Source organism: Solanum lycopersicum, chromosome 1 (assembly GCF_036512215.1).
Source record: "Solanum lycopersicum chromosome 1, SLM_r2.1".
Lineage (NCBI taxonomy): Eukaryota > Viridiplantae > Streptophyta > Magnoliopsida > Solanales > Solanaceae > Solanum > Solanum lycopersicum.
Window position 1 is genome coordinate 79,958,991 of NC_090800.1, and position 24,676 is coordinate 79,983,666.

The following is a 24,676-nucleotide window of genomic DNA, read 5'->3' on the forward strand; positions in this document are numbered from 1 at the left end:
AGCGGGTCATTTGTGTGGTTTGTCACAATTATTTTTCACATCTTTTTTTTCATCTTGGAAAATAATATTTATGACATGCAAAAATTTATGGCATAACTTTTTTTTATTAAAAGAAAACTCCTATCATAATTTTAAAGAAGTAAAAAACAATAAATATTGTTGAGGTAAGAATAGAGTGTGCATTTTAAAAAACTAATTGGCATATAGGGGAGAAAATGTCTATTTTTCAAAGTAGAAAGAAAATTTTAATTTTTAAAGTAAAATTTTAGAGTGATAAGATCTTTTTTAGTAGACATGCCAAAATTTATTTAGAGGCATTCTAATTATTGAATGTATCTACTTAATTAATTGAAAATTCCTTCTATTTTCACTATAAAAAAGAACCATTACCAAGTACCTACAAGCACTTCAACTAATTATTAGTATCATAAATAATTGTTTGAGATGGCAAAATCTATGATATGCATGGTTTTTATCATGTTTGTTCTTTTTTCTCAATTAATTGAGGCAACGCAAGAGCTATCATATGCACCTGAAGCATCATCACCATCAATTTCAGTTAAATTGTCTACCACGAATCGTAACATTCGCATTCTTGTTAAAGGTATTATAAATTTTATATTTTTCATGTTCTTATTTTTTTCGTTGATTAAAATATATTTAATTCTATAACTAAAAATTTCTAACTTAAGTATAGATACAGATTCATAAATATTATTTTACATTTTTTCTCGTTATAAAATAAAATTTCTTTTTATTTTTTTTATTTTTTATGTATGTAACATATTGTTTTTGTGTATTTCAGGTTGCATTGGCTCATCAATGTGCAAAGGTGGTGATTGTTGCGTTTGTGATTTAGGCGAATGCATTCGATGTTGTCATTAATGATGTAACAAAATCATACATATTTTAATTATATAATGAAATGATTGATTAACGACTATCTAGCATATTTATAGTTAGTTACCAATTGCCCATTTATATATTAAAAAGAAATTGTAAATATAAGCAATACAGAACAAGAAATAGAGGTATATTTTATAAGTGTTATGAGAAATTAATGAAAATAAAAATAGATTATTTTGATTTAGCAAACTTAAATAAAAAATTATGAATAACATATATATATATATATATATATATACGCGTATAATTATTTAAAATATGTGTCAAAAATCAAATTTTTAAGATAAATTATTATATATAATACAAAAATGTATTCATTAAACTAGAAGAAGTTTCTCCAAAAATAAATCATAGAAAAATATTAAAGAATAAGTAAAAACGTTAAATTATATCGCGATTGTATACTCTGATATGAGATGAGTGCAATTTAATTCAAGCTTTCGTTATGTATATTATAACTAGAGAGTGTATATAATTATATTTGAAATATCACATTTTCCGTTTATCAATTTTTAGTTACTTTTTTTAAAAAAAAATTATTTTCTCTTTGAAATAATAGTGAAGCCATAAATTTATTAATTACGTTCAAGATTTAATATATATATATATATATATATATATATATATATATATATATATATATATATGTTTGACTAACCACCCTACACTATATGTGACTATGTTATAGCTTATACTTCATATATAAGCATGAATAGAAAAAAAAAAGAAAAATGAGATTATGAAATTGAAATTGTATTTTTAGAATCACAGCCATAATGATATATTAAAGATTTGATAAAAATAAAAAATGTTCATAAAGTCATAAATGCTAACAATAACATGGTGAATAACAAATTATATCCTCTCTCAATTGATTATTTCATTTTAAAGTAATTCAGAGGCTTAATTAGACCACTTAAAGTATAACTGTCTAATTGAATTTTATAATCACTAATATTTTTCACCTTCTTTTTTTCATAATGGAAAATAATATGATTACGTTCTAATATTTAAAGAAGTAAAAATAATAAAGATTAAAAAATTAATTGGCATATAGAGGAGAAAATATCTATTGTTGTAAGCGGAAAGAAAATTTTAATTTTTGAAGAAAATTAGAGAGTGAGAGGATCCTATTTATTTGGTCAAATTGCCAAAAATTATTTAAGTCATCCTAATTATTATATGTATTTAATTACTTGAAAGTCCCTGTAATTTTTTCACTATAAAAAAGACATTATCAAGCACTTAGTAGTAAGAAAAAAATAAAACTCCTCCACGTATCATAAGTAATTGTTTGAGATGTCGAATTCTTGTATGATTTTTATCATGTTCTTTTTTCCTTATTTACACTCAAGCAATACAAGAGCCATCATCAACATCAATGGCACTTAAACTATCTACTATGAGTCGTAGTGCTCGCGTTCTTATTAAAAGTATATTGCTCGCGTTCTTATTGAAAGTATATTTATTTTAATAAATTTTATATTATAATTTTCTTATTTTTTTTGTTGGTTAAAATATATTTAATTCTATAAAGTAAATGTATAACTTAAGAATAGACATAGATTTAAAGATATTAAATAACTCGAAATCATATTCAGATTCGAAACGTTTAAATTAATATTTGATGTTCTAATTTAATATAATAATTTTTTTTGTCATTTTAAATTATAATTTTTTTGAAAATCTTTTTATCTTTTATGTATATGTACACAAATAATTTGTAAAATATAAACAATACAGAACAAAACACATAGAACAAGAGATATAAAGAAAATAATGATTGTCTCTTGCAATGGTTAATAACAATTATATTTATATGTTGAGAAATTATTTCATTAGTCACTATATAAAATATCCAAATTAATAGATATATTATTATCTGAAAATGGTCCATAAAACTAGGAAATATTAAGTAAATAAAAAATGGACTAATTCTAGGGATTTATAACATTTTTTGCATTTTTCTTTCTCTACAAATTAATTTGTTTTCTTCATATATTTGTCACAATCTAACCGTAGTTTCAGATTATGAACTTGTGAATTAGAACGGTTCGAAGGAAGAACAAAGTTGAACTTATGCCTTTTTGGAATTTAAAATTGTGTTTTTAAAAATTCAAAATAAATGTAAGCGAAAGTGAAATTTCTCCCCAAAACTATTAATTAAAACTAATTTTTGGAACTTGAAAAAAAATTATTTTGATAAATTTTTAAAATTCGATTAAAAAATTATGATCAAATAAATATTTTAAGATAATTTTGTAAAATCAATTCATAATTTATGATCAGACGCTAGAATAATTTATGAAAACAAGTTGTAGCATATTTTGCCAAATTATTTAGAAGCCTATATTATATTTTAGAAAGTTGTGTTTGACAAAAATGTTTGAAAAAGAAGCACAAATTGTTATTCAAAAGCTAAAAAATAATATAAAAATCTTCAAAGTACTTTAAAAAAAATTAGTCGAGCACTAACTATTATTTTAGTATTAGTATTTGAAAAAAATAGATGTGTGATAAATTCAGAAAATTATCACAATATTACAAATTTTACTCAAGTTCAAAGAGGGGAATGAAGAAACCTTACAATATTTACAAATTTTACAATATCTATTTTTTATCAAAAATTTATCATAAAAAATAATTATTTTTCACAGTCATAGCAAAAGAATGTTTGTGATACGAAAAAAATGAAGGAAGAGAAAAGACAGGGTAGCATGAAGGAGAAGGGTGGGGTGGAAAAAACTTGTCTCTTTTTTTTTTTTTTACTTAAACGCGCTTTTTTTTTATTTTTTATTTAATTCTATTTCCATGTCAAATTTTGAATGTAATATTAAATTCACTTTTAAAAGTATAAATATATTGGCTTCAATAATTTAAGCGTATAACTGATTTTTTGACGTAACGTCGAATAAATACATTCTCATTTAAAAGTGGTGTACATATATCCATGCCTTCTAACATTAATATATTTATTGAACCAAAGAGAAATCTTTAAATCTTTTTTAAAATTTTAAATTATGATAAGGAGTGACAAATATACATCATTTGTTAAATTGCAACAATAATATGTAACCTTTTTTTATTTTTATATATATAATAGTAATTTGAGTTAGACGTTTAATTTTATGTTTTTATCCCACATTTGAAATTTGAGAGAAAAATAGGGAACTGGGCTAAATGGTGGGAAGATAGTGCTTACAACCGCCTTAACTGTCACTACCCACAATCTCATTAAATAAACAAACAAAAAATCATCTGCAGCAAAAGTTGGAAAAAAAAAAAAACAGAGTAGTGATAATTTTTTGATCAGAAAGATTTGGTTTTTGTTAGTGAAAATGAGTGAGATAAAGAAAGGTCCATGGAAAGAGGAAGAAGATCAAGTGTTGATTAAGCATGTAAAGAAGTATGGTCCAAGAGATTGGAGCTCCATTCGATCCAAAGGTCTTTTACAGCGTACTGGAAAGTCTTGTCGTCTTCGTTGGGTTAATAAACTTCGACCCAACTTGAAAAAGTAAACAACTTTTACTCTGCTTTCTCTGTTTTGGGGTTTTTTTTTTCTTGTTAGAATTGTAATGTTGCTGTCTTTTGTTTATTGGGTTGAGAAAATGTGGGAATTTCGTTGTTGCGTTGCTTGTGAATTGAGTTTTTGGGTTATGGGTTTGTTGTTTCTGCGAGTTTGATTTTGTTGAAATTGTGGGGTTGTTAAGAGTTTGTGGGATTTTCTGTTCTGTGTTGATGCATTTTCAATGAGGGGTGGTTACGTTTGTTTCTGCTTTCGAAATGCTCTGTTTTTCTTCTTAGAATCGTAAATTTGATGTCTTTTTGTTCATTGGATTGAGAAATAATGGGAATTTCTTGTTGCATTGTTTGCATATTGAGTTTTTGGGTTGTGGGTTTTGTTGTTTCTGATTTTGTTAAGATTGCAGATTTCTGTTCTGTGTTGACGCTTTTTCATCGAGGGGTTCCCCTTTTTTGAGGTTGGGAAATCAAGGGTTTCTTTGTTTCTTCTTCTTTTTCGTTCTTCGAATTTGCCAATTTGCTGGTGTTTTGTGTGAATGTTGTTCTATGGTGAAGTATTTCCATGGAGGGGTTTGTTGTTTTCCCTCTGTTTCTTTCTGTGATACCTTACTTGTTGTTGTTGTTGTATATTCACTTAAGTTTTTGTCACTTGATGGAGAATTTGCTGCTATACAACTGATTATCCGCAATGCATATCAGATGTTTGTTATTATGCTTAGTTCTAGTTTATGTTTCTGTAAAGTCGAAATGTATTTGATGAGATGAAGTTGATACCTTTTCTGTTGTGTTCACTTTCTTTTCTTTTGTGTGAGAAGTGGAGTGAAGTTTTCAGCAGAAGAGGAAAGGACCGTGATTGAACTTCAGGCACAATTTGGGAACAAATGGGCACGAATTGCCACGTATATGCCTGGAAGAACTGATAATGATGTCAAGAATTTTTGGAGTAGCCGGCAGAAGAGATTGGCTAAGATTCTACGAAACTCAGTGCCACAGCCTAGTAAACCACAAAAGAATATCAGCAAAGAAGCCCCTGATCTCCTTAAAGCTCCATCAGTAGAGGTAATTCACTATTCGTGCTCTCAGGTTTATCATCTTTCGCTCAAAATGGATTTTTTCTTTCATTAGATTTTCTTGCTTTCTCTTAGTTACAGAACTGATGTGAATTTGGTCTCTTTGGAATGTTATGTATTTGATAATGTTGTCGAAGAACAGACTGCTTTCATCGTTATAACGTTAAATGTTCATATTTCCAATCCAAACTGCTCTTTTTCCTTCCGCCTTTGTAAAATGTCTCGAGAAAAGGAAGGCCTGTGAGCCCAAAATTTGTGATTTCTGAAGAAATGTATCTTTTTCTGCAATTCTTTTGACTATCTTCTTCCTTAAATCTTTATAAATGATTTATGGTGTTTGAAGTCTCTTACCCCTCACCCATGTATGAGCACTGAATATGAGATGCCACTTTCAATGATGGACACCTGCCCTTGTGTTAAAGTAGCATCGAGTTTCGCTTGGAACAAACTTATCTTTGGACCTTGTACCCCTCAGCTTCTGCATTTGTAGTCAGTTTGTGATATAGCATGGTGAAAACTTCTTAAGATGATAAAGAAAGAAGCATTGTTTTAAGATAATAAACGACGATGATTATAGTGTTCTTACTCTTTCAACCAGTCAGAGTTGTATGGTTCATGGCTTTCACCAAGTAATTATCTCCATTGTTCTTCCCTTTCAACTTGTTGATAGGATTCTCTATTTGAATTTTCAGGAACCTAAACTGAACTCATCTGCAGATGAAAGAGCTTTGGTCGTGTCCCAGCATTGCTCATCATCCTATACGAATAACTTTGACACAATCAACATGGTCCCATTGCCAGAGCTAGTGAACTCAACTTCACTTCCTTTTGATCAAGAACTGCCTCCACTTGAGTTCACTCCCAGTGAGAAGAAAATTTGCATCTGGCCGCAGTTCCCGCTCCCTTTTCCTCACATTCCAGTCCAAACCAACTTTGGTCAACCACTTGAACATCAAGAATTACCCATGAAACTCGAGGATAGTGACTTCTTAGATTATTTTGGGCAGCTCAGTGCTTCCGACCTAGGAGGAAATGTGCAAGTCCCTCTTGCTCCTTCGTGTTCATCAGGACAAGATCAGAGAAGCTCTGAGATTGGTGTGAAGAGAGAAATGGCTGAGATTGGTGTGAAGAGAGAAATGGAGTACCCCCTTACCCCAGATAGCTTCATCAATGACTTCCCCTTGGACATGTTCGATTATATTGATCCACTGCAAAGCCCATCTGGTTGGTGATTAGTCATTTTCAGATAGGAAGAAAGGAAATTGTTACAGAATATGTAGTGATCTATGCAATATGATTGTCATAGTAACTTTTCTTTGTATGAGACAATTTGACCTAGTGCCTAACTGTTTCTAACAGCTTTTCATCTACTACATTCACTACCTTGTCTTCTATAACATCATGCTTGGAAGATTTGAGTAGTGTGACTTTTGTCAATTTTGAGAAAAATCAATAATGATCGTAATCCAATCTATGTGATTAAAGATATCTGGATAGTAACAAGTAATTAGTTGATTGAATATGTACTATGAAATTATGTTCCTCTTATAATGTGTAATGTTGTGCATATACTGCATTTTTCATTTGTATTTACCCAAAAAGAAACTATGTGCATATACTGCATTTTTTCATTTGTAATTACCAAAAATTCAAAATAAGAAAATAAAAATATTTTTTTATTCTATCGCCACTCCCATCCCCACCCATCATGATAATAATACAATTAAAAAGAATATGAACATGTAAGCTTATTTTAAGTTTTAGTCCCTCATGTCTCAATTAAGAATAAGTGATTATAAAAATAGAAATAAATAAGATAATTGGATACTTGTTTAGAAAAAATTACATTAATAAAAACAATACTTTTTTTACATGGACAATCAGATGGAGCGAGTGTTGAAGAAGAAGGAGGCTGGTGATGGAAACATATCAAAGGAACAAGTCGAATGCATATGACTAATGTGTCTACAACAAGTGTTGATGAAAAATTAAACTGACGATTAGAACATGCCAAAAGAACAGGACCAACGAAACTGGCTGACGAGTTTACAACACTATTGTTGAATTTGAGTTGCACGTGGATTAAACTGCTTATGTTAATTAAGATTATATTACGACTATGATTAGATTACGATTAGGATTATAGTACAACTAGAATTAGATTATAGTTTTGTTGAAGAAGAAGGAAGCTGACAATTGAAACATGTTCCAACTACCAACTTCCTTCTTTTTCAACAACGAGTATCAATTTTAGTTGAATCCTCAGTAATGTGTTGGTTATAGCAAATTGGGAGTTGATTTAGATAGACTAATTGAAAGATATCATGAAATTATTTAATATTATTTTCAAGCATATCGAATCAAAATATGAATCATATGTGATTTCTACTATTTATTCTAGAAGAGTTTATATTTGTACCAATCATATTAGACGACATAAAAGTTTATTGATTTTACCTCAAGATAACTACTAAAAATAAGAGCAAATGTGAGTCAAAAAGTTAATATCAACTATTTTTTTTAGATAAAAAAATTGATGTAAAGGTATTTGATGCCGAAAAGTGAATGAAGAATAATTTTGTACTAATTCAAATTATGGGTGTACAAAACTGAATAAAAAATCGAATCAAATTGCAAATCAATTCAAATCAGAAAAAATTCGACTAGTGGTTAGTTTGACTTGATTTGGTATTGTAAAAAAACTCAATCATATTTGGATTGGTTTGGTTTTAACTAATAAAAAATCAACCGTACCCAATCCAACATTGTATATATAATTTAAAATTTTTGTTTTATACATAAAAATATTTGCTTTTATATAATCTTAAATATTTCTTATACTTTTTTTTAAAAAAATTATCTTTTCATATATTATTTCAAATTTGAAACTTAAAATTTTCAATGGTTCCATAAAGATTATAGTCCACAGATATTGGTAATTACAATAAAAAATTAAATCAAAATCAGATTATTTCTAATGCAAAAAGAAAATTAATATAACACTAAGAATGACAACAATATTGAATATTTGTTCTTTGATTTTACGTCGGTTTAGACAACTAAAATATATAATCTAATTTTAATTTCCTTCAATATTTAGTCTATAACTAATACTTATTAAACTAGTTTTAGTATGATATCAATATTTAGTCTATAACTAATACTTTTAAATTATGATCATTTTCTTTATGACTTGTTAATGCAATATCTTTTTACACGTTTTTATTATTATTATTATTATTAAATATTTTAGTGTCATTAATCATATCATATTTTGTGTTGTTTCTTAAGAAACACAAAACCCTAAAAATCCGAAAATATCCAAAAAAGAAAAACCCGAGGTTGAAATACCCGAGTTTTATTGGTTTAGTTTGGTTCATAGATCTAAAAATTCGACATAAATAATTTGATTTGATATTTGAAAAATTCGAACCAACTCGATCACATATATCCCTAATTCAAATAATTGAATGACATTTTAGACCATTTTCCATGTGATCTTTATCCTTTTACTAGCCGTGATTAATAAACATTAATCATTGTTTAATAATTTTAAAGTCTGAGTAATATCGTTGTAATATAATTTGACCTTGTTGTTGAATGTGACTTTCTTGGCTAATTTTTATCTGTGGCATTGTTATTTATTATTATTTACCCTTTTCAAGTCATGATGGTTAATAAACATTAATTGGCTTTGAAAAAAAATCGAAGTATGAATAAAACGTTGTAAAAAGATTTGACCATGCTGTTGAGTGTTGAATAGCCTTAATGGCTAATTAATAATTAAATATGTTGGCATTGTTATTTATTTTATCATTTATCCTCTTTTATAAATTGAGTTGTATATTCATACGTATTTTTCTCTCGTGATAATAGAAAAATAGATAAACACTCTCCATTCTTTCAATCTTTAATCAAAATTAATCTTTATAAATATCTATTTCACTATGTAAGATGAAATCATGATTAAAATCATAAAAATGACACAGTACAATTTGTTTTCTTTTATATTATCTAACCTAAACATGTTTCAAATTTATAAATTGACGTAACCATTTATATCGCCGAACATTTACGATTAATATCGAATCTATGATATTATTATTTTCTTCTTCTTTTAGTTTTTTTTTCCCGCTATTCACATTTAAAATGAATAAAACACAATTATCTTTTAATCTACACATGTTAAAATCAACATATCGTTTAGACATTATTCATAGGAAAGGAAACAGAGAGGTTAAGGTACCTCTTGTTCAAGTCGAATTGAATGAGTAAGTAGCAAGTAAGTGAGAAGTGATCTTTACAATAAAACATCATCACGTAACGAATATAAATCCAATCACAGTAAAACGAAAACTGATGACGTTTATTGATTCTTTTTCAAACACGAAAAAGATAATACAACCATACATGCATAACGAAATTGTAGAAAATGTCCTTTTGACTAAAAACGATTGAGATGTTTCCGTTTGTAGACTACTACTCTGTTTAATTATCATATAATTAAAATTGCCTAGGTATATACTCTCTTAGCCAAATACATCCTGGTTCCATTGCAAATTTTGCTTCTTTTCCTTGCAAAAGCCAAGCACAAATAGATGAGCTTTTGAACACAATTTTTCCAAAATTGGCTCTGACTCCTCCTTTGTGGTATACATAAACACCACGCACACTACCTGGTCCAAACATCCCATACAAATAGCTAGTACAGAAAAAATATATATATATATATTAGTGAAAATTAATAAAGAAATACGATGTACACGACGATTCAGAATTTATAATTTACATGTTCTTATACCTTTCAAAGAAATCAAATATATCTTTCTTAGAGATGGGATGAGCAGTCAAGGTCATGAACACAGAGCGATGCGCCGCATGAGCTCTTATGGTTGGATGCCATTCTTTAGCCAAAGGGTTTAGTTTAGAGTCCAATGGTGTATTCATTTTCACATAAGAATCATTAAAATTATCACAACAAATCATATCATAGATCAATGAAACTTGTTTGTTCAAAAGAATTTCATCAAGAGAAGAGTTCAAACATTGAGAGGTGAGTGGACAAACATCTTGAAAAGTTGACGATGAGCTTGATTCAAAAAATGTTAAAATGCTCTTAGCTTCAACATAGAGATTTTTAAAAACCATTTCATCACAAGTAGCAATTTTTTCATAAAAATTGTTAAGTTTGTAGGTTTTCAGAAACATCCAAACAGACATCACTTTTCTGGATAAATCAATTTCAAAATTCATAGACATCATTTTGTTGAAGATGTCTTTTTCAGTGTTGTTGACATGTAAGAAAATCATAATGTTAAATTAAGTTTGAAAACAAAGAGGTTTAAGAATAATGCACCTCTACTACACTATATATAGAGAAAAATAAATGTACACTTTATGTTTTTTTTTCGAGTAGTTAAAATTAAAATTTAATAATTCAATAAAATTGTCAACTCTTGTAATTTTTATTGAGTAAATTTCATTCATAGTCATTCATTTTTGTGTTTATGATACACAAGTCACTTTTCTATTTAGTTATATTTATTGTCACATGAACATCACTTTACTCCAGAGATTATTAAAAAAAATTATATCACGTAAAATTCATCTATCTTTAACATTATCACATAATTTATTTACTTTTTTTATATAAAAAAAATTGTCACAAAATCATTTAAGTTTGTTATTTTTTCTAGAAGTGTATTTTTTTGATTAATTTAATCAAATGTGTTGTCTAATGAGGATTGCACTTGACATTCAGTTTTTAAATCACAATTCTTTTTTTAAAAAAAATTGTTTAGCTAATTTTTGTTTCTTTGGTTGAAAAAATGAACAAATGTATAACTACAAGTTGCCTCTTAATTTTACAGATAAAAGTGAACTGCAATCTACTTAATGACCTATTTCAACTTTCATGCTACTAATTAAAAATTATTGACCTATTTTATTGGAAGAGCAAAAAAGTCATTGAGTCTTTTCACAGAATTTATATAATTTATCTATAAACTAATAGTTTAAATTCACTTTTGAAATTGAGAGGACTGTTCTTTGAAAACTTTGTAATTATAAAAATGCGAGAAATAGTTAATATTTTTATTTATTGCTTTTGTGTTTTAGTTTGATTTTTTTTAATTTATATCTTTGTCATACATCAGATCTTTTCTAATCATACACAAATATTATACTACGTTTTATTTATTTATTTACATTTTAACATTTTTATTTGTTTTATATGGATATGTATAATCACGCAAAATGCGACTTTGTTAATCAGTGAATACATAAAAATTATGTAGTGATTTGTACCTAAGAAAATGCTATATATGAATTATTATTTTTAGAAAATCATTTAAATCTAGTTTAGTTCATACATGTCTAATCTACTCTATGTTGATTCCACGTCTATCACACCATAGGTTTTCACATTATTTAGTATGAATATTATTTATTTAATACGTACAAAATATATAATTTTATGCAATAATTTTTGTTATGATGAATAAATCATAAACGTTAATCAAACATTGCATTCTTGTATATTGGGGATAATTCTTTCTAATATTATCAACATAAAAATTCTTGCATAAGATCTATCTAGGCTTGGTAAAGGGATTAACAAATATTCTAAATTAGTATTTATTTTAATATATAAAGTTATTTTATGTAAATAGAATGAAAAACAAGTAATTCCTATGTAACAATCTCTTTATTTGAATCAATCGTTGGGGTGTGTAAAAATCTAATAAAAGAAATGTTATTGAGTTATTTGTGTTATTAGGTTTTTAATAGGTTTATAAAAAAAATATTATTGAGTTATTGATTTGGTATCGATTTTTATTATTGGTTTATTGGATAAATTGATAATCAAATAAAATGGTAATAATTTATTATTTATTCTTCTAATTATTAAATATAATAATTTAATATATAATTAGACACTATAACTTTATTAAATTATTAGTACTCTACCAACTTCACGCTAGACCGCTTTACTAATTTTTAATGTTTACTCAAAACCTAAAGTTTAAAGTAAGTGGTTCACAATTATAGCTACTTGAATTTAGTTTTAGTTTTAGTCTTGTTGGATTATTTTATTTTCGTTTTAGTTTGTAATTATAGGTTGTAGCATTTGCAAGTTTGTAATTTGTAAAGGTCCGTAATTTGATTCACACAAAAAAATTCATAATATATTTTGATGGTAAGATGTAATTATAGTCTTCATACTATATTTTCTTTTATTAATGCAGTTTCTCATTATCTTTCTTGATTCATGATATCAAAATATTAAGAGAAGTGAGAAGGCATACAATATATTACACACATTTTTATTGAATAAATCAAAAATCGAATTGATAATAATAAAAAATCGATCAACCAAAAATCAATAAAAAATATGTTATTAATTTATTACTGAGTTAACATATTTAAAAGTAGAAAACTAATAAACCAAAATGATAATATATAAAATCAAATCAAATCGACTAATACACACCCCTAATTATCGCATAACTAACTCTATATTACTTGATTACGGCAATAGCAATTTCCTTATTTTGAATCATCGCATAATATTATCCTAGAAATTGAAAATACATAGTTTTTTTTTTTAATCACAGATTATTATCACTATCCAAGAATATCATATTTTTAATTCTAATTATTTTATTTTATTAAAATTTTAATATGAATATCGAATAATTAAAAAGAATTAAAGGATAGTACTTGTAAGCTGATTACGTGACCCCATTGCATTAGGAATCCATTCCTCATTTTGCAAAACTTGTCTTGAGAAGCAGTTTTCTTTATGTTAGAGAGGTGGACACTCAAGCAACTCCCTATTCTCTCTCTCTCTCTAGAAATTCTCTGTCAAGGTACTTTTTTTGTATAGCTTCTTTACTTTAATTTTGGGTTTCTTGATGCTTTTTTGTGATGATCTGTGTTATTGGAGGATGTAACGTTTCAATCTTTAATCTTTTTCTTGATTGATGAGTATGGTTTCTTGATTTTTTGATGGAGGAGAACTTGAATTCGTGTTTGAGTTTGATGTTGTTGTTGTTTGTTTTGAACTGGGGTTTGCTTGTTTTAGTGTAATTTCTTGTTTTTGCTTCTTTTTTTCACTTATTCAACTGCAAAGTTTCTGGTTATCTTTGTTACTTGGTGTATTTTTCCTAGTCTGAAGGTTGATCAGGTTGCTACAACCTCCCATGTAGGTATTGGGTAATCGGTGGCGGAGGGTGTCATTATATGAAAAAGTAGACATACTAGAAGAATAAGGGGAGTAACATATTAGTATTTAATATGGATGAACTACAATTTTAACCTAGTTAAACAGCGTAGTTTTTCGACGTTAGGTGTGGATTGCACCCCTTTAGCATAAGGAGGCTCTGCTGCTGCGGGTAACTCTGCTCACCATGTCACCTAGTGTACTGTCTCTGTCCTCATGGTTTTTCTCTTTTCATGTTGTCTCTAGGGAAAGAAAGAAAAAATGAAGCTTAATGATTTTATTTGTCATTTACTATGTAATATGCTCAAGTAATGCAGTTGGATTAGTACTGTCTATAACTGAATAATATAAAGATTCCCTTCGGGTCACAAATGTTGCTAGAGCTTTAACTTAACTAACCTGACGGGCTGATAATCAGGATGATCGTAGAATATTTCGCCTGCAGTCCTGCTGCTTAAGGATTGAAAAATGGATGTAGGTTCAAGTCCAAGCCAGTGCTGGACTGTGTGCATTTTCCACCATCTCGAGGCTGAAATTGATTTGCATGGCTCTCGGCACATGTTTTAATGTCATTATTAATCTCTTATAGGGGCTATAGATACAGTATTGAGCTTTTTCTTTGATTAAATAGTTTCAAGATGATTTAATTTCTTATGATACATCCCAAAAGAAAAAGAGATGATTTGAGTTCAGGTGATTTTAAGTTTGCATTAATTTCTTTGCCTATTTACTTTGTTCTATTTTTTTGTCAGTGAGTTTTGTTCTGACATTGTTTTGTCTTGATTGTTGAGGTCTTCATTCAGTTGCACTATTGCTGGTGTCTGATCGACAAGAAAAACTGACCTCGTCTTTGTCTTGTAGGTTGTAGTCTTTTATTCAGTTTTGAAATAAGAATTGATTCTCGAAATACAGCTACGAGCTTCATGTGTTTATATTTCTGTGCTGAAGATAAATATAAATAAAGAGGTCATGATTCTATAATGTTAAAAGTTTTCAAATATCTTCGGGAAGGAGCCCTAAACCATTAAGAAAGGTTCTGTAACTAGAAGCTCAGTCACCTTAGGCCTACATACTTGATGAAAATTCTCTCAGACTAGGCCTTCTGGGTCTATAGCTCCCTCCTCTGTATCTGTCTACATATATATATATATCGATATAATGTCTTAAGCTTATCCATGAAAGTAAATTTACTCTTTTTGTAGCTGTTGTGGTTATAATCTAAAAATCCTTGCAAGTTCTTTGCTTTCATTTTCAGTAATATATATCAACAGGAGATAAAGTTTCTCCATTTATACTCTAACTTGGTGCAATTAGTATTTCTCCACGGAACTGTACTTATAATCAGTTCTCATAAATTGCCTCTTTACTATACATGTTCCATGTAAAACTTCCCAATCTTCTTGTTTTGGTATGTAACTAACTAAATGCTGTCTGAATTTATTTGTTCCGTGTCTGAAGCAGACATCAAGTTGAGCCATTATGTTTGGACAGGCTCCAAGGAGGAGTGACAACTCCAAGTACTATGAGGTTCTTGGTGTCTCAAAAAGTGCCAGTCAGGATGAACTTAAAAAGGCATATAGGAAAGCTGCTATAAGAAATCACCCTGACAAAGGTGGTGACCCCGAGAAAGTAAGTTGCATATCCTACTTGCAAGTAGAATCCTCTGCATATTGCTGGTCCAGATATGTCATGCCACCAATGGAACCTTTTGAGTCCGATGCTCTGCATGTTTCTTCTTTTTTGAATAATAGTGGTGCCCGGGCCAGCTTGCGCGCTGCAGGCTTTTTAAGGCAGTTTCCCCTCAAGCCGCTAATAAAATCGAGCTTATGCGTGAACAACTGAACATGACAGTTCATTGATACATTGGTCTTCTTTACTTTACGCCCTTTTAATTATGATGCAGTATGCACATTATATGTGCCAATAAGTGATCGAAGAAAGCAAGGTGGAAGGGGGAAGTTCTAGGCATTTGCTTCTTGTCTTTTACTTATCTTTGTTTCCTCTCTTCTTAGTTCAAGGAGTTGGGTCAGGCATATGAAGTTCTAATTGATCCCGAGAAGAGAGATATTTATGATCAGTACGGTGAAGATGCACTGAAAGAAGGAATGGGGAGTGGCGGTGGTGGTGGCGGTGGCGGTGTTCACAATCACTTTGACATATTTGAATCATTCTTTGGTGGGTCTTTTGGTGGTAAGAAATTTGCTCTCTCTCAGATGGTAGACAGAAATAGCCCACTGGAGGGTGGATGACTCCATTTTATGGATTCAATTCTGTTGGACGGCATATTTATTTGGCCTTGGTTGCTTCAGGTGGAGGCAGCCACTTCAGAGCTAGCAGACAGAAGAGAGGTGAAGATGTAGTGCATACGCTTAGGGTTTCTCTTGAAGATTTGTATAATGGCACCACAAAGAAGCTTTCTCTTTCCCGGAGTATATTGTGTCCCAAGTGTAAAGGGTATTTTCTCTCTCTGGTTGTCTCGAATTATCTTTTCCTGGTGTTCATTTATTGCTTACAAGTTACATGACCTAGGATTCAAAGTTGTATTGAGTTGAATGATGAAATTTGTCTTTTGAGTTTGAATTGTTCTCGTTAAGGCTGAACATCGATACTGAATTTCTTGCACTTGGCCTATGTGTGAATATTTGAAGGAACTGGGTTACCAAGATTACAGAAAATGTGTGCATATAGTTATGTAGAAATTTGTATAACCAAATCGATATTAAAAATGTCGAAGTAGTCTACAATAATTACTTTATATGATTGAAACTTTGATGTGACATCTTTATGTCCATTTAGATCTTCCAATCATTATGGTACAGATCTAGGAACACATAGTTAGTAATTTTTTCGTTTAGCACCTTGAATTAATTTGGATGCTTTTGTAATCTTCAATTGGTCAAATAGCTTAAGTTTGACACATAATTGTGTGATCTAGTGGTTAATGATGTTGGAAAGGCCTGGGAAACTAAAGTTAAAATCTCAATAGAGACGAAAAGTACTAGGTCATTTCTTCGCCTATACCTAAGCCATGATGGATAAATTTGTCTTCGATCTGTAGTCTGTACTGGTGGGAGGTGGCAGGTGTAGATACCCTTACAAAACCGTGCACTTCAACTTAAACCGGTTTTGAGAAGGGGTGCAACAGCAGGTATCCTGTGGATTAGTCGAGGTGGATGCAATTTTATTTGGTCATTACTTTTATCCTGAAAAATTAAAAATTGAATCTATTCTTTATAAGGTTGACACTTGAGAAAGAAAAGTTGTGTGTCTCCATGCTGCTAGTGTCAATAGGTGCTCCTTTATTTGCTTTCATTTTTTAATTTTTATTTGATTCATATGGCCTCTATATCAGTTCCAATATTTGTTGTATACCTATCATCTATTAGGATGCTCTTATGAATACATCTTTCTAATTTAATGTAGTGCTCCTCATTTCTTAGGCTGTGTGGGGGCAGGTAGCGATGTGGGTGTGCATTTTTCTCGATTAACAGAAAAATGTAACATAACCCTTTCAAAATAGAAAAAAATGTGTTTCACTATCGACATATTGTGAAAATAACAAAATCTTTGTTTAGTATTGGAACGATTATACAGGGATAAGAAAATTGTTGGAAATGAATTAAATGCATTTAGTTGTTCTCTAAAAAATCTGTGTAAGCTGAACTGAGGAACCAGAGAGTATTTATTGGAGCTCATCTTAAGGTACTAATTGTTGGATTTATGTGCACTTTGACTTAATTTTTTCGATACATTTGTGATCTGGTCCACTGGTTATCAGGAAAGGTTCAAAGAGTGGAGCATCTGGTGCATGCTATGGATGTCAAGGCACTGGAATGCGTGTTACAAGAAGACAGATCGCTCCAGGAATGATCCAACAGATGCAACATGTTTGTCCTGAATGCCGAGGCTCAGGTAGTTAATGAAAATATTCCGTGTCCTGTGACTAATGCAAGCATGAGAAAAGTTAGTGATGTCCCTTCTTTCCCGATCCACAGAGAAAAGGGACAAATGTAAAATGAGGAGTTAGTAAATCCTTGGAATTTACTGTGTTGATGCAGGAGAGGTTATCAGCGACAGAGACAGGTGCCCACAGTGCAAAGGAAACAAAGTTACTCAAGAAAAGAAGGTGCTGGAAGTGAATGTTGAGAAAGGAATGGAACATAACCAGAAGATAACTTTCGAAGGGGAAGCAGATCAAGCTGTAAGTGTAGTTGGTTGGTTTTCTCTTGCAATTACTTTTACATATTAAATACATGTTATATGTGCCTTAACATATGAGTCTTGAACCCTAGAATTAGTGCAGAATTTGAATTTACTATAGACCACTTCCTAAAAAAATATATCGAGCAATTTGCTTCCCCATTCCGTTCTATGCATTGCCCCTTTCACTTTGGCTGATGACTTGCCTGTTCACACTTCAATCTTACTGTTGTTCTGCAGCCCGATACCATCACTGGAGACATTGTTTTTGTTCTACAACAGAAAGAGCATCCAAAGTTCAAGCGGAAATTTGATGATCTTTATATTGAACACACACTTACTTTGACTGAAGCTCTTTGTGGCTTTCAGTTTGTCCTAACTCATCTTGATGGGAGGCAGCTTTTAATCAAATCGAACCCTGGAGAAGTTATAAAGCCTGGTAAGCACGTGCTTCCTTTGTGTGCCATCTTGTCTGTAAGAAGAGACGGGTTTCAAAGCCTTAATCCAAGCTTGAAATATCGTCGAGAAATAGGTCAAAGAAAGTGGTGACGAGCCATATTGATCTAAGTAAGCCCGAGGGGTAGGGTAGTGTGCGAGGATGTATGGTTTTGCCACACGTACATATGCTTATTCGATTGTCTTTTGCAGATCATTACAAGGCAATAAATGATGAAGGCATGCCCAATTTTGGCAAGCCTTTCATTAAGGGACAGCTTTATATCCATTTTGATGTGGTATTTCCAGAATCAGGGGTTCTTTCCCCTGACACATGCCGTAGCATAGAGACTATTCTGTCATCAAAACCAGGGAAGAGCTCATCAGAAATGAAGTTAGATGAGTGCGAGGAAACTATTATGCACGACGTCAACATCGAGGAAGAAATGAGGCGCAAGGAGCCGCGACAACATCAAGAGGCTTATGACTCGGACAATGACGACCCAAACCTGCATCGTGTGGCCTGTAACCAACAGTAAGTCTGTAAAATGCTTGTATGTTCGGTCATATCCCAGTAATTTTTTGCAGTAAAGACCACTGGTCTTTTTTGCTTTAGAGATGATTATTATATAAAGGAGTTAGGCTTCCTTTAGTTCTGTTTTATTGTATGTTAAATGTATTTCAATAATCATACATATTATTGTTCAGTTGGACTTCTGATCTTATGAGATATTGAAGCAATACTTTCTTCCATTGGTTTGTCAAATCTACTTTAGTATTATTTTTTTCACAATTATTAATATCATACTATAAATTATCTTAGGTATTTTTAGCTTCTTGTTCAGTGAAGTACTACTACTTAAATTGGAACTGAGAAAGCATTAAATTGCACAAAGCCCTACTTTAGGTCTTAAAATATGTAAAAAGAAAAAAAAAATGAAAAAAGAGAGGGTTTAGTCGCAATTGCAATAATTATCGGATTTACAAGTAAATATTTTTTATGACGATCTCAAGTTACTATTAGGTTTACCGGTAAAGACTTTCTTAGGGCGAACTCAAGTTACAATTTGCAACAATGATTGTATTTTCAAGTATATACTTATATAGTCAAAAATATTTATAAGAATGTTCATCCTTCGAATATACTTGAATTAAATATTGTTATAGAAAACTTATAATGTCTTTTTTTTATAAACAACTATTCTTTATAGTGAATAACAATATATATTACTATAACAATGAAAAAAGAATCATGTTATGTCATATTATCAACCAAAATAAATCCTATTAAACGATATCATTATAAAGGGGCTTGATTATATATCATTACCTGAAAAATCTATTCCAAAGATCACTATACTAGAATTTCTAATAATACTTGGCTACTTTATAAAATTAATGAATAATTTTATACTTAGTTCCTAATTTATCCTTATCATTAGTTATAGTCATTATCTATTACATCTTTCAAGATATTGTATCTATTATATTCAAAAGGTAATATAGTAAAGAAAAAATCTTTTAGGCCAGAAAATATGGCCTAGATAACATTTCACTTATATTATTTTGTCTTTTCTGACTATTTTTATCATTTTAACTTTAATATCTTTTAACTAAAAAATGGAAAAAAGACTAATTTATTTTAAAATTAAAGAAATATTATAAATTTTTTAATTTTCTGACCATTTAGCATTTACCTATAGTAAAACCACTCATTTGTTTATAATTTCTTAAGAAACATGTAAAGTCAATAGTTAACAAATTTTATTGGACAAAATGAATTTAATACAAATAAAATAAAATTTATTAAATTCACGTAAAATCATAACTAATAACGAGGACCCTCCTACAAGTTGGGGAGGGCATGCCAGCTATAGCATACAGATAATTAATTAAGCAAAGGGTCCTAAGGCAAGGCCTTTGTTCCTACACATCGTACACCAAATTCAATTGAACAAATGATTTATATTCATCTAAATGTCAATTTCAATTTTGAAGTATGTAACACCAATTATTGGCTCATTTAACACATTTACTATAGTCAAATTTACGACAAAAAAGTGGACCTTTTTGTTGCTACTATTTAGAAGGGCATAAAGGACCACTTAAAATTAATACTAGTAAACATCTATAATTACATCTTATTAAATTTTCTGAAAATAATTGATCTACTCAAAAGATTGAAAGGTCTGAGTTATTATTGATAATTATATATACGTACTTCAACCAATTGAGTTTCAGCTTCTTTTAAGGAGACGACACTGGTGGCCAATCTAATCATCAAGTGGGACGTACATAAATTGAATGAATGAAAAATTGAATTTTTCAAAAATAAAAAGAATTATATTTACCTCTTTATTATTGAAAATTCATTATATTGATTTTCCATCTATTATACTTTTTCAAAAATAATACCCTTAACAATTATTCTAAAACTATACTTACCTCTCACTCATTAAAACTCCATTTTCAACTTTAAAAAGCCATATAGCATGTTCTTTTTTCAAACGAATGAGCTAATTACATCTACTAGCTAGATCATATTAATTAACAAAATTAAGTGCAACTCAAATACATGAAATTATAAAATGTGCTATGAGGTTTTAAACTTGTTAATCTAAGATTGCGGATTTAAATACAAAATTATTGGTTATTTCTTGATTTCAATGTTTTAAAGTAATGTTATATCATATTTTTTAGTTAATCAAATAATATCATCCACTATTATACATAGTTTGTTTTTTTTGAAAATTTTTATTAATAACTTGTTGATTTTATACTTTAGGATAATCCGATATCTTTTTTTTAACACATAAAACACCTCTCACCAAAATTTGGTCCAAGAGGTTATAATAGATACCGACAAAAGAATTTAACAAGGTAATATTAGCACAACATAATTTAGGTGTGAATTGACAATAAAAAGGAAAAAATTAAAAAAAGTATAATTGCACTTTAAAAGTTCTTTTCTTTTTTTAAAAAAAAATTAATATTTTTCTTCCCTTTTCTTTTCAAATTCGAATAGTTTTTGACATTTGTTCCAATCATCCACTAACTAAGTGGGCAACTTTTTTAAGTCGTGTATGTATGTATATATATATATATATATATATATATATATATATATATATATATATATATATATATATAAAAGGTGTACCATCATTTTCAGAATGAAATGATATGTCTGGTCGGATGACTGATTTTTCTGTTTCATATTAGTTGATCATCTTATAAAAATAGTTATTTTATATATATTTTTTAAATTGTTCATATATGTTTGTAAAATTCTCATGATATATTTTAACAAGTGAATTAGTAAAATAATTTTTTTATCAATAATTTCTTAATTTACGTATAAAAATAAAAACGATCAGTTAATATGAGACGGAGAAAATAATAAATTGTCGAAAAAGACATTTACATATTATTTTCCCAAACATGTTGATAGTGTGTGTAAGAGTTTGGAAATTATTGGTTGAGAAGGTGGATGGAAATGCCTTTTAGAAAGTGCATTTCCGAAGTGCCAAACAGCACCTTAACACTACACAAAAAGCAAATCTTTTTTGGAAATATGTATATAAGTAGGGTTTTGAAAGTTTACAAATTCTAGAGAACCATCATGAGTATATAGAAATTCTATTATTGAAGAAGTATCCAAATTGAATTATTAAAAGTTGGTTGTTGAATTCTGTTGAAATGTGCTTATCTTGCTTTAGATATTGTTGGATTTAAGTTAGGATGGCCCCGACAACAATTTTTATAATATCAATATAATTTAATATATTATGTTATTAATAATCAGTGGTGAATTCAGAATTCGAAAATTATAAGTATTCACTTTTTTTAACGTCAAATTGCTTGCCAAGAAGGAAAAAAACACCAAGCAAATTTAATAACAATGAGTAGGTATAAAAAGAAAGGATAAATATAAAAAAAGAAATTCAGTTCGTGGGGATTTGAACCCTCAAGGTTGAGGGTATCAATACAAGCTTTAAAAGGTTAAATGTAATTTTTAAAATATATATATTAGATCGATTTGATTTAGTGAGACATATTAATTGTGTCAGTGTATAAAACTTAAACGTGGAAAAAAAATGTGATAGGTCAAGTGTATGTATCAAACATAAAGTGCATTTTTTCAAAGCAATGTCCCTACAATTATGTGGTATGAAATGGTAACAAATATTTATGGCATTCTACTTTTTACGATGAGGAGATCTGGCTAGAAATTTCCTTTTCTGACAGATTTATAAAAGGAAAAGAAAAGGACTTCTCTTAATTTAAAAAGGTAATTAAAGTTCTAATTTTTTAACCATATTGTAGATAAAATTCAACTAATATCTGATATAAGGTAGCTTAAAAATAATTAACTCGTGACAGAAAAAAAAGAACGATAAACAATTGAAGTGAGAATAATTGTCATAATTAAAGTTTAGATGACGATTTTCAAACTTCAAAATCGTTAATACTGATGATCCTGCATTTTATATAAAATAATTATACTTAATATTTCACACTAAATATTTTTATTTTTATTCTTTTGATACGCGATTGAGATAAGTTATTTTAACTCAACTTCTATATGAGTTGGTAATTAATCCCATCATATTATATTGAGATGAAATAATCTCAAGAATAGTTGATACTTTAAACTAAATATAGAATAAAGTTAATTTCAACATTAATTTCTAATTATTATCATTATCCTATCATATTATGGCAATAGATTTTTATTGCTGCAAAAACATTTAGCGACAATTATGTTAATGTTTCAGGTTATGTAGTTGCATGATATTTATATAGAGTGTTAAATTATCCATATTCAATAGCGGAAAGGTTTTACATCTACAATATATATAAAAAATAATATTAATTATGCATGAGTAATAATATTTCCACGAAAAAGGAAAAATACTATGTATAGATAGATCTGCTTAGATGAAATGGACACATCATGTTGTTGCAGTGAGTACAATCAAATTTACAACACTTTTTTGGTGTTGCTAGTTTTATTTATTAGAGTACGTACGTCAGTTCATTATACGCGTCCTCGATTCAATTTAGTGGAATTTGTATTACGTAACATAAATTTTGATTCATGTACAAATTAATTTAGCATGAACTGGCAAGCAATCATGTCACCAAAATAAAATGTTTTATTAATGTGTTGGGCGATCATTTATTATTTAGTATATGATGATACAACTTATTGAAATTTATATTGCATAAGATGAGTATAACATGTTTATCTTTTTTTATAATTTCTTCATTTTAATTTAATGTGACTGATTAAGAATAAGAGAATGTCATTCATCTTTCCGTCACATTTCTTCGACGTGATGGTACACTTGTGTAGTCGTACTCAAATCTATTAAAACTTTCTGCTTGAATTATGATTATGGCTACCATAGATATTAATTAGGTAAAAGAATTTTTTTATCAATTTAAGAGAGAATTAGACGAATCTTTCTAGGCAAAGACAAGTATAATCCCCCGTAATCAATAAAAATAAAGAAGTTCTCTATTAATTAATCTACATAACATGTTTCATGTGCTGTATTTACTTTCACTAGTTTAATTTTAAATTTAAAAAAATTATCATTTAGGGTATATTTGATTGGAGAACAAGTTATTATAAATATTCAAAATGTGATTTTGGTAAAATAGTTATTCTATTTTTTTGTTTTTTAAGAGACGTCATCACATCAATAATGCTAAACAAATAAAATAAGAGGAAGTACACCTTATTTTTTATTTGTCCGCTGTACTAATGATATATTTCTATTTTTATTTAATATTTTTAGCACATTAAAAGAAACACATTTTTTTTCATTATAAACTCAAGACAGTCTTGATTATTTATTTTCCAAATTATTTCTTAATGATAAAATATTCACATTTTATCATTAACTGGACCTATCACTCTTGAGTGAAAGGTAAATTAATTTATTAATTATCAACGCATGTATTTTTTTCTATTTTATTTTATTGGTAACTTATAGAAATTTCACTAGCTCAAAAATTACTTATTTGAATTCATGTTAATTTGTATAATATGAATCTTATCTGATTTTGTATTTATATATATCTATTTGATGTCGTTCATGCATCACTCTATTCTTCCTATACATTTGGTATTCCAGATAGGCAAATACATGTATTTATTTATGTGATTATGAAAATCTCATTCGTCGTCTTCTTATCTAGCTCGGTCATCTCAATATTTTAGTACATTTTGTAGCAAATATAAATGTAGTTAGATATACCTGACTTAATTCTGATATGAAATTACTAACTAGTAATGCAATGTGTCTTT

The 24,676-nt window shown here is 29.0% G+C and overlaps 2 protein-coding genes and 1 long non-coding RNA gene across 3 annotated transcripts; all 3 read left to right on the plus strand.

Annotated features, from left to right (window-relative positions):
• Positions 1-392: 392 nt before the first annotated feature.
• On the plus strand, positions 393-937 carry LOC104648952 (uncharacterized). Its single transcript, XR_742885.4, has 2 exons — positions 393-604; positions 806-937. It is a non-coding gene; the product is annotated as an uncharacterized lncRNA (long non-coding RNA).
• A 2,987-nt stretch (positions 938-3,924) lies between these two features.
• On the plus strand, positions 3,925-6,963 carry LOC101251043 (transcription factor DUO1). The gene is made up of 3 exons (XM_004231104.5): positions 3,925-4,420; positions 5,244-5,487; positions 6,191-6,963. Exons 1-3 carry the CDS (start codon positions 4,245-4,247, stop codon positions 6,728-6,730), a joined length of 960 nt encoding a protein of 319 aa, XP_004231152.1. The 5' UTR covers positions 3,925-4,244; the 3' UTR covers positions 6,731-6,963.
• A 6,255-nt stretch (positions 6,964-13,218) lies between these two features.
• LOC101262751 (dnaJ protein homolog 2) lies at positions 13,219-19,110 on the plus strand. Its single transcript, XM_004229715.5, has 8 exons — positions 13,219-13,369; positions 15,184-15,351; positions 15,735-15,912; positions 16,032-16,176; positions 17,501-17,634; positions 17,781-17,923; positions 18,163-18,361; positions 18,571-19,110. Exons 2-8 carry the CDS (start codon positions 15,202-15,204, stop codon positions 18,894-18,896), a joined length of 1,275 nt encoding a protein of 424 aa, XP_004229763.1. The 5' UTR covers positions 13,219-13,369; positions 15,184-15,201; the 3' UTR covers positions 18,897-19,110.
• The last annotated feature ends 5,566 nt before the right edge of the window (positions 19,111-24,676 follow it).

Bases quoted from the DNA above. Each gene is read 5' to 3' on its own strand.
- LOC101251043 (XM_004231104.5), top strand. From the start codon at position 4,245: ATGAGTGAGATAAAGAAAGGTCCATGGAAAGAGGAAGAAGATCAAGTG. The intron at 4,421-5,243 runs GTAAACAACTTT...TTGTGTGAGAAG, and splicing joins CTTCGACCCAACTTGAAAAA to TGGAGTGAAGTTTTCAGCAG. The intron at 5,488-6,190 runs GTAATTCACTAT...TTGAATTTTCAG, and splicing joins TTAAAGCTCCATCAGTAGAG to GAACCTAAACTGAACTCATC.
- LOC101262751 (XM_004229715.5), top strand. From the start codon at position 15,202: ATGTTTGGACAGGCTCCAAGGAGGAGTGACAACTCCAAGTACTATGAG. The intron at 17,635-17,780 runs GTAGTTAATGAA...GTGTTGATGCAG, and splicing joins TCCTGAATGCCGAGGCTCAG to GAGAGGTTATCAGCGACAGA. The intron at 17,924-18,162 runs GTAAGTGTAGTT...GTTGTTCTGCAG, and splicing joins AAGGGGAAGCAGATCAAGCT to CCCGATACCATCACTGGAGA.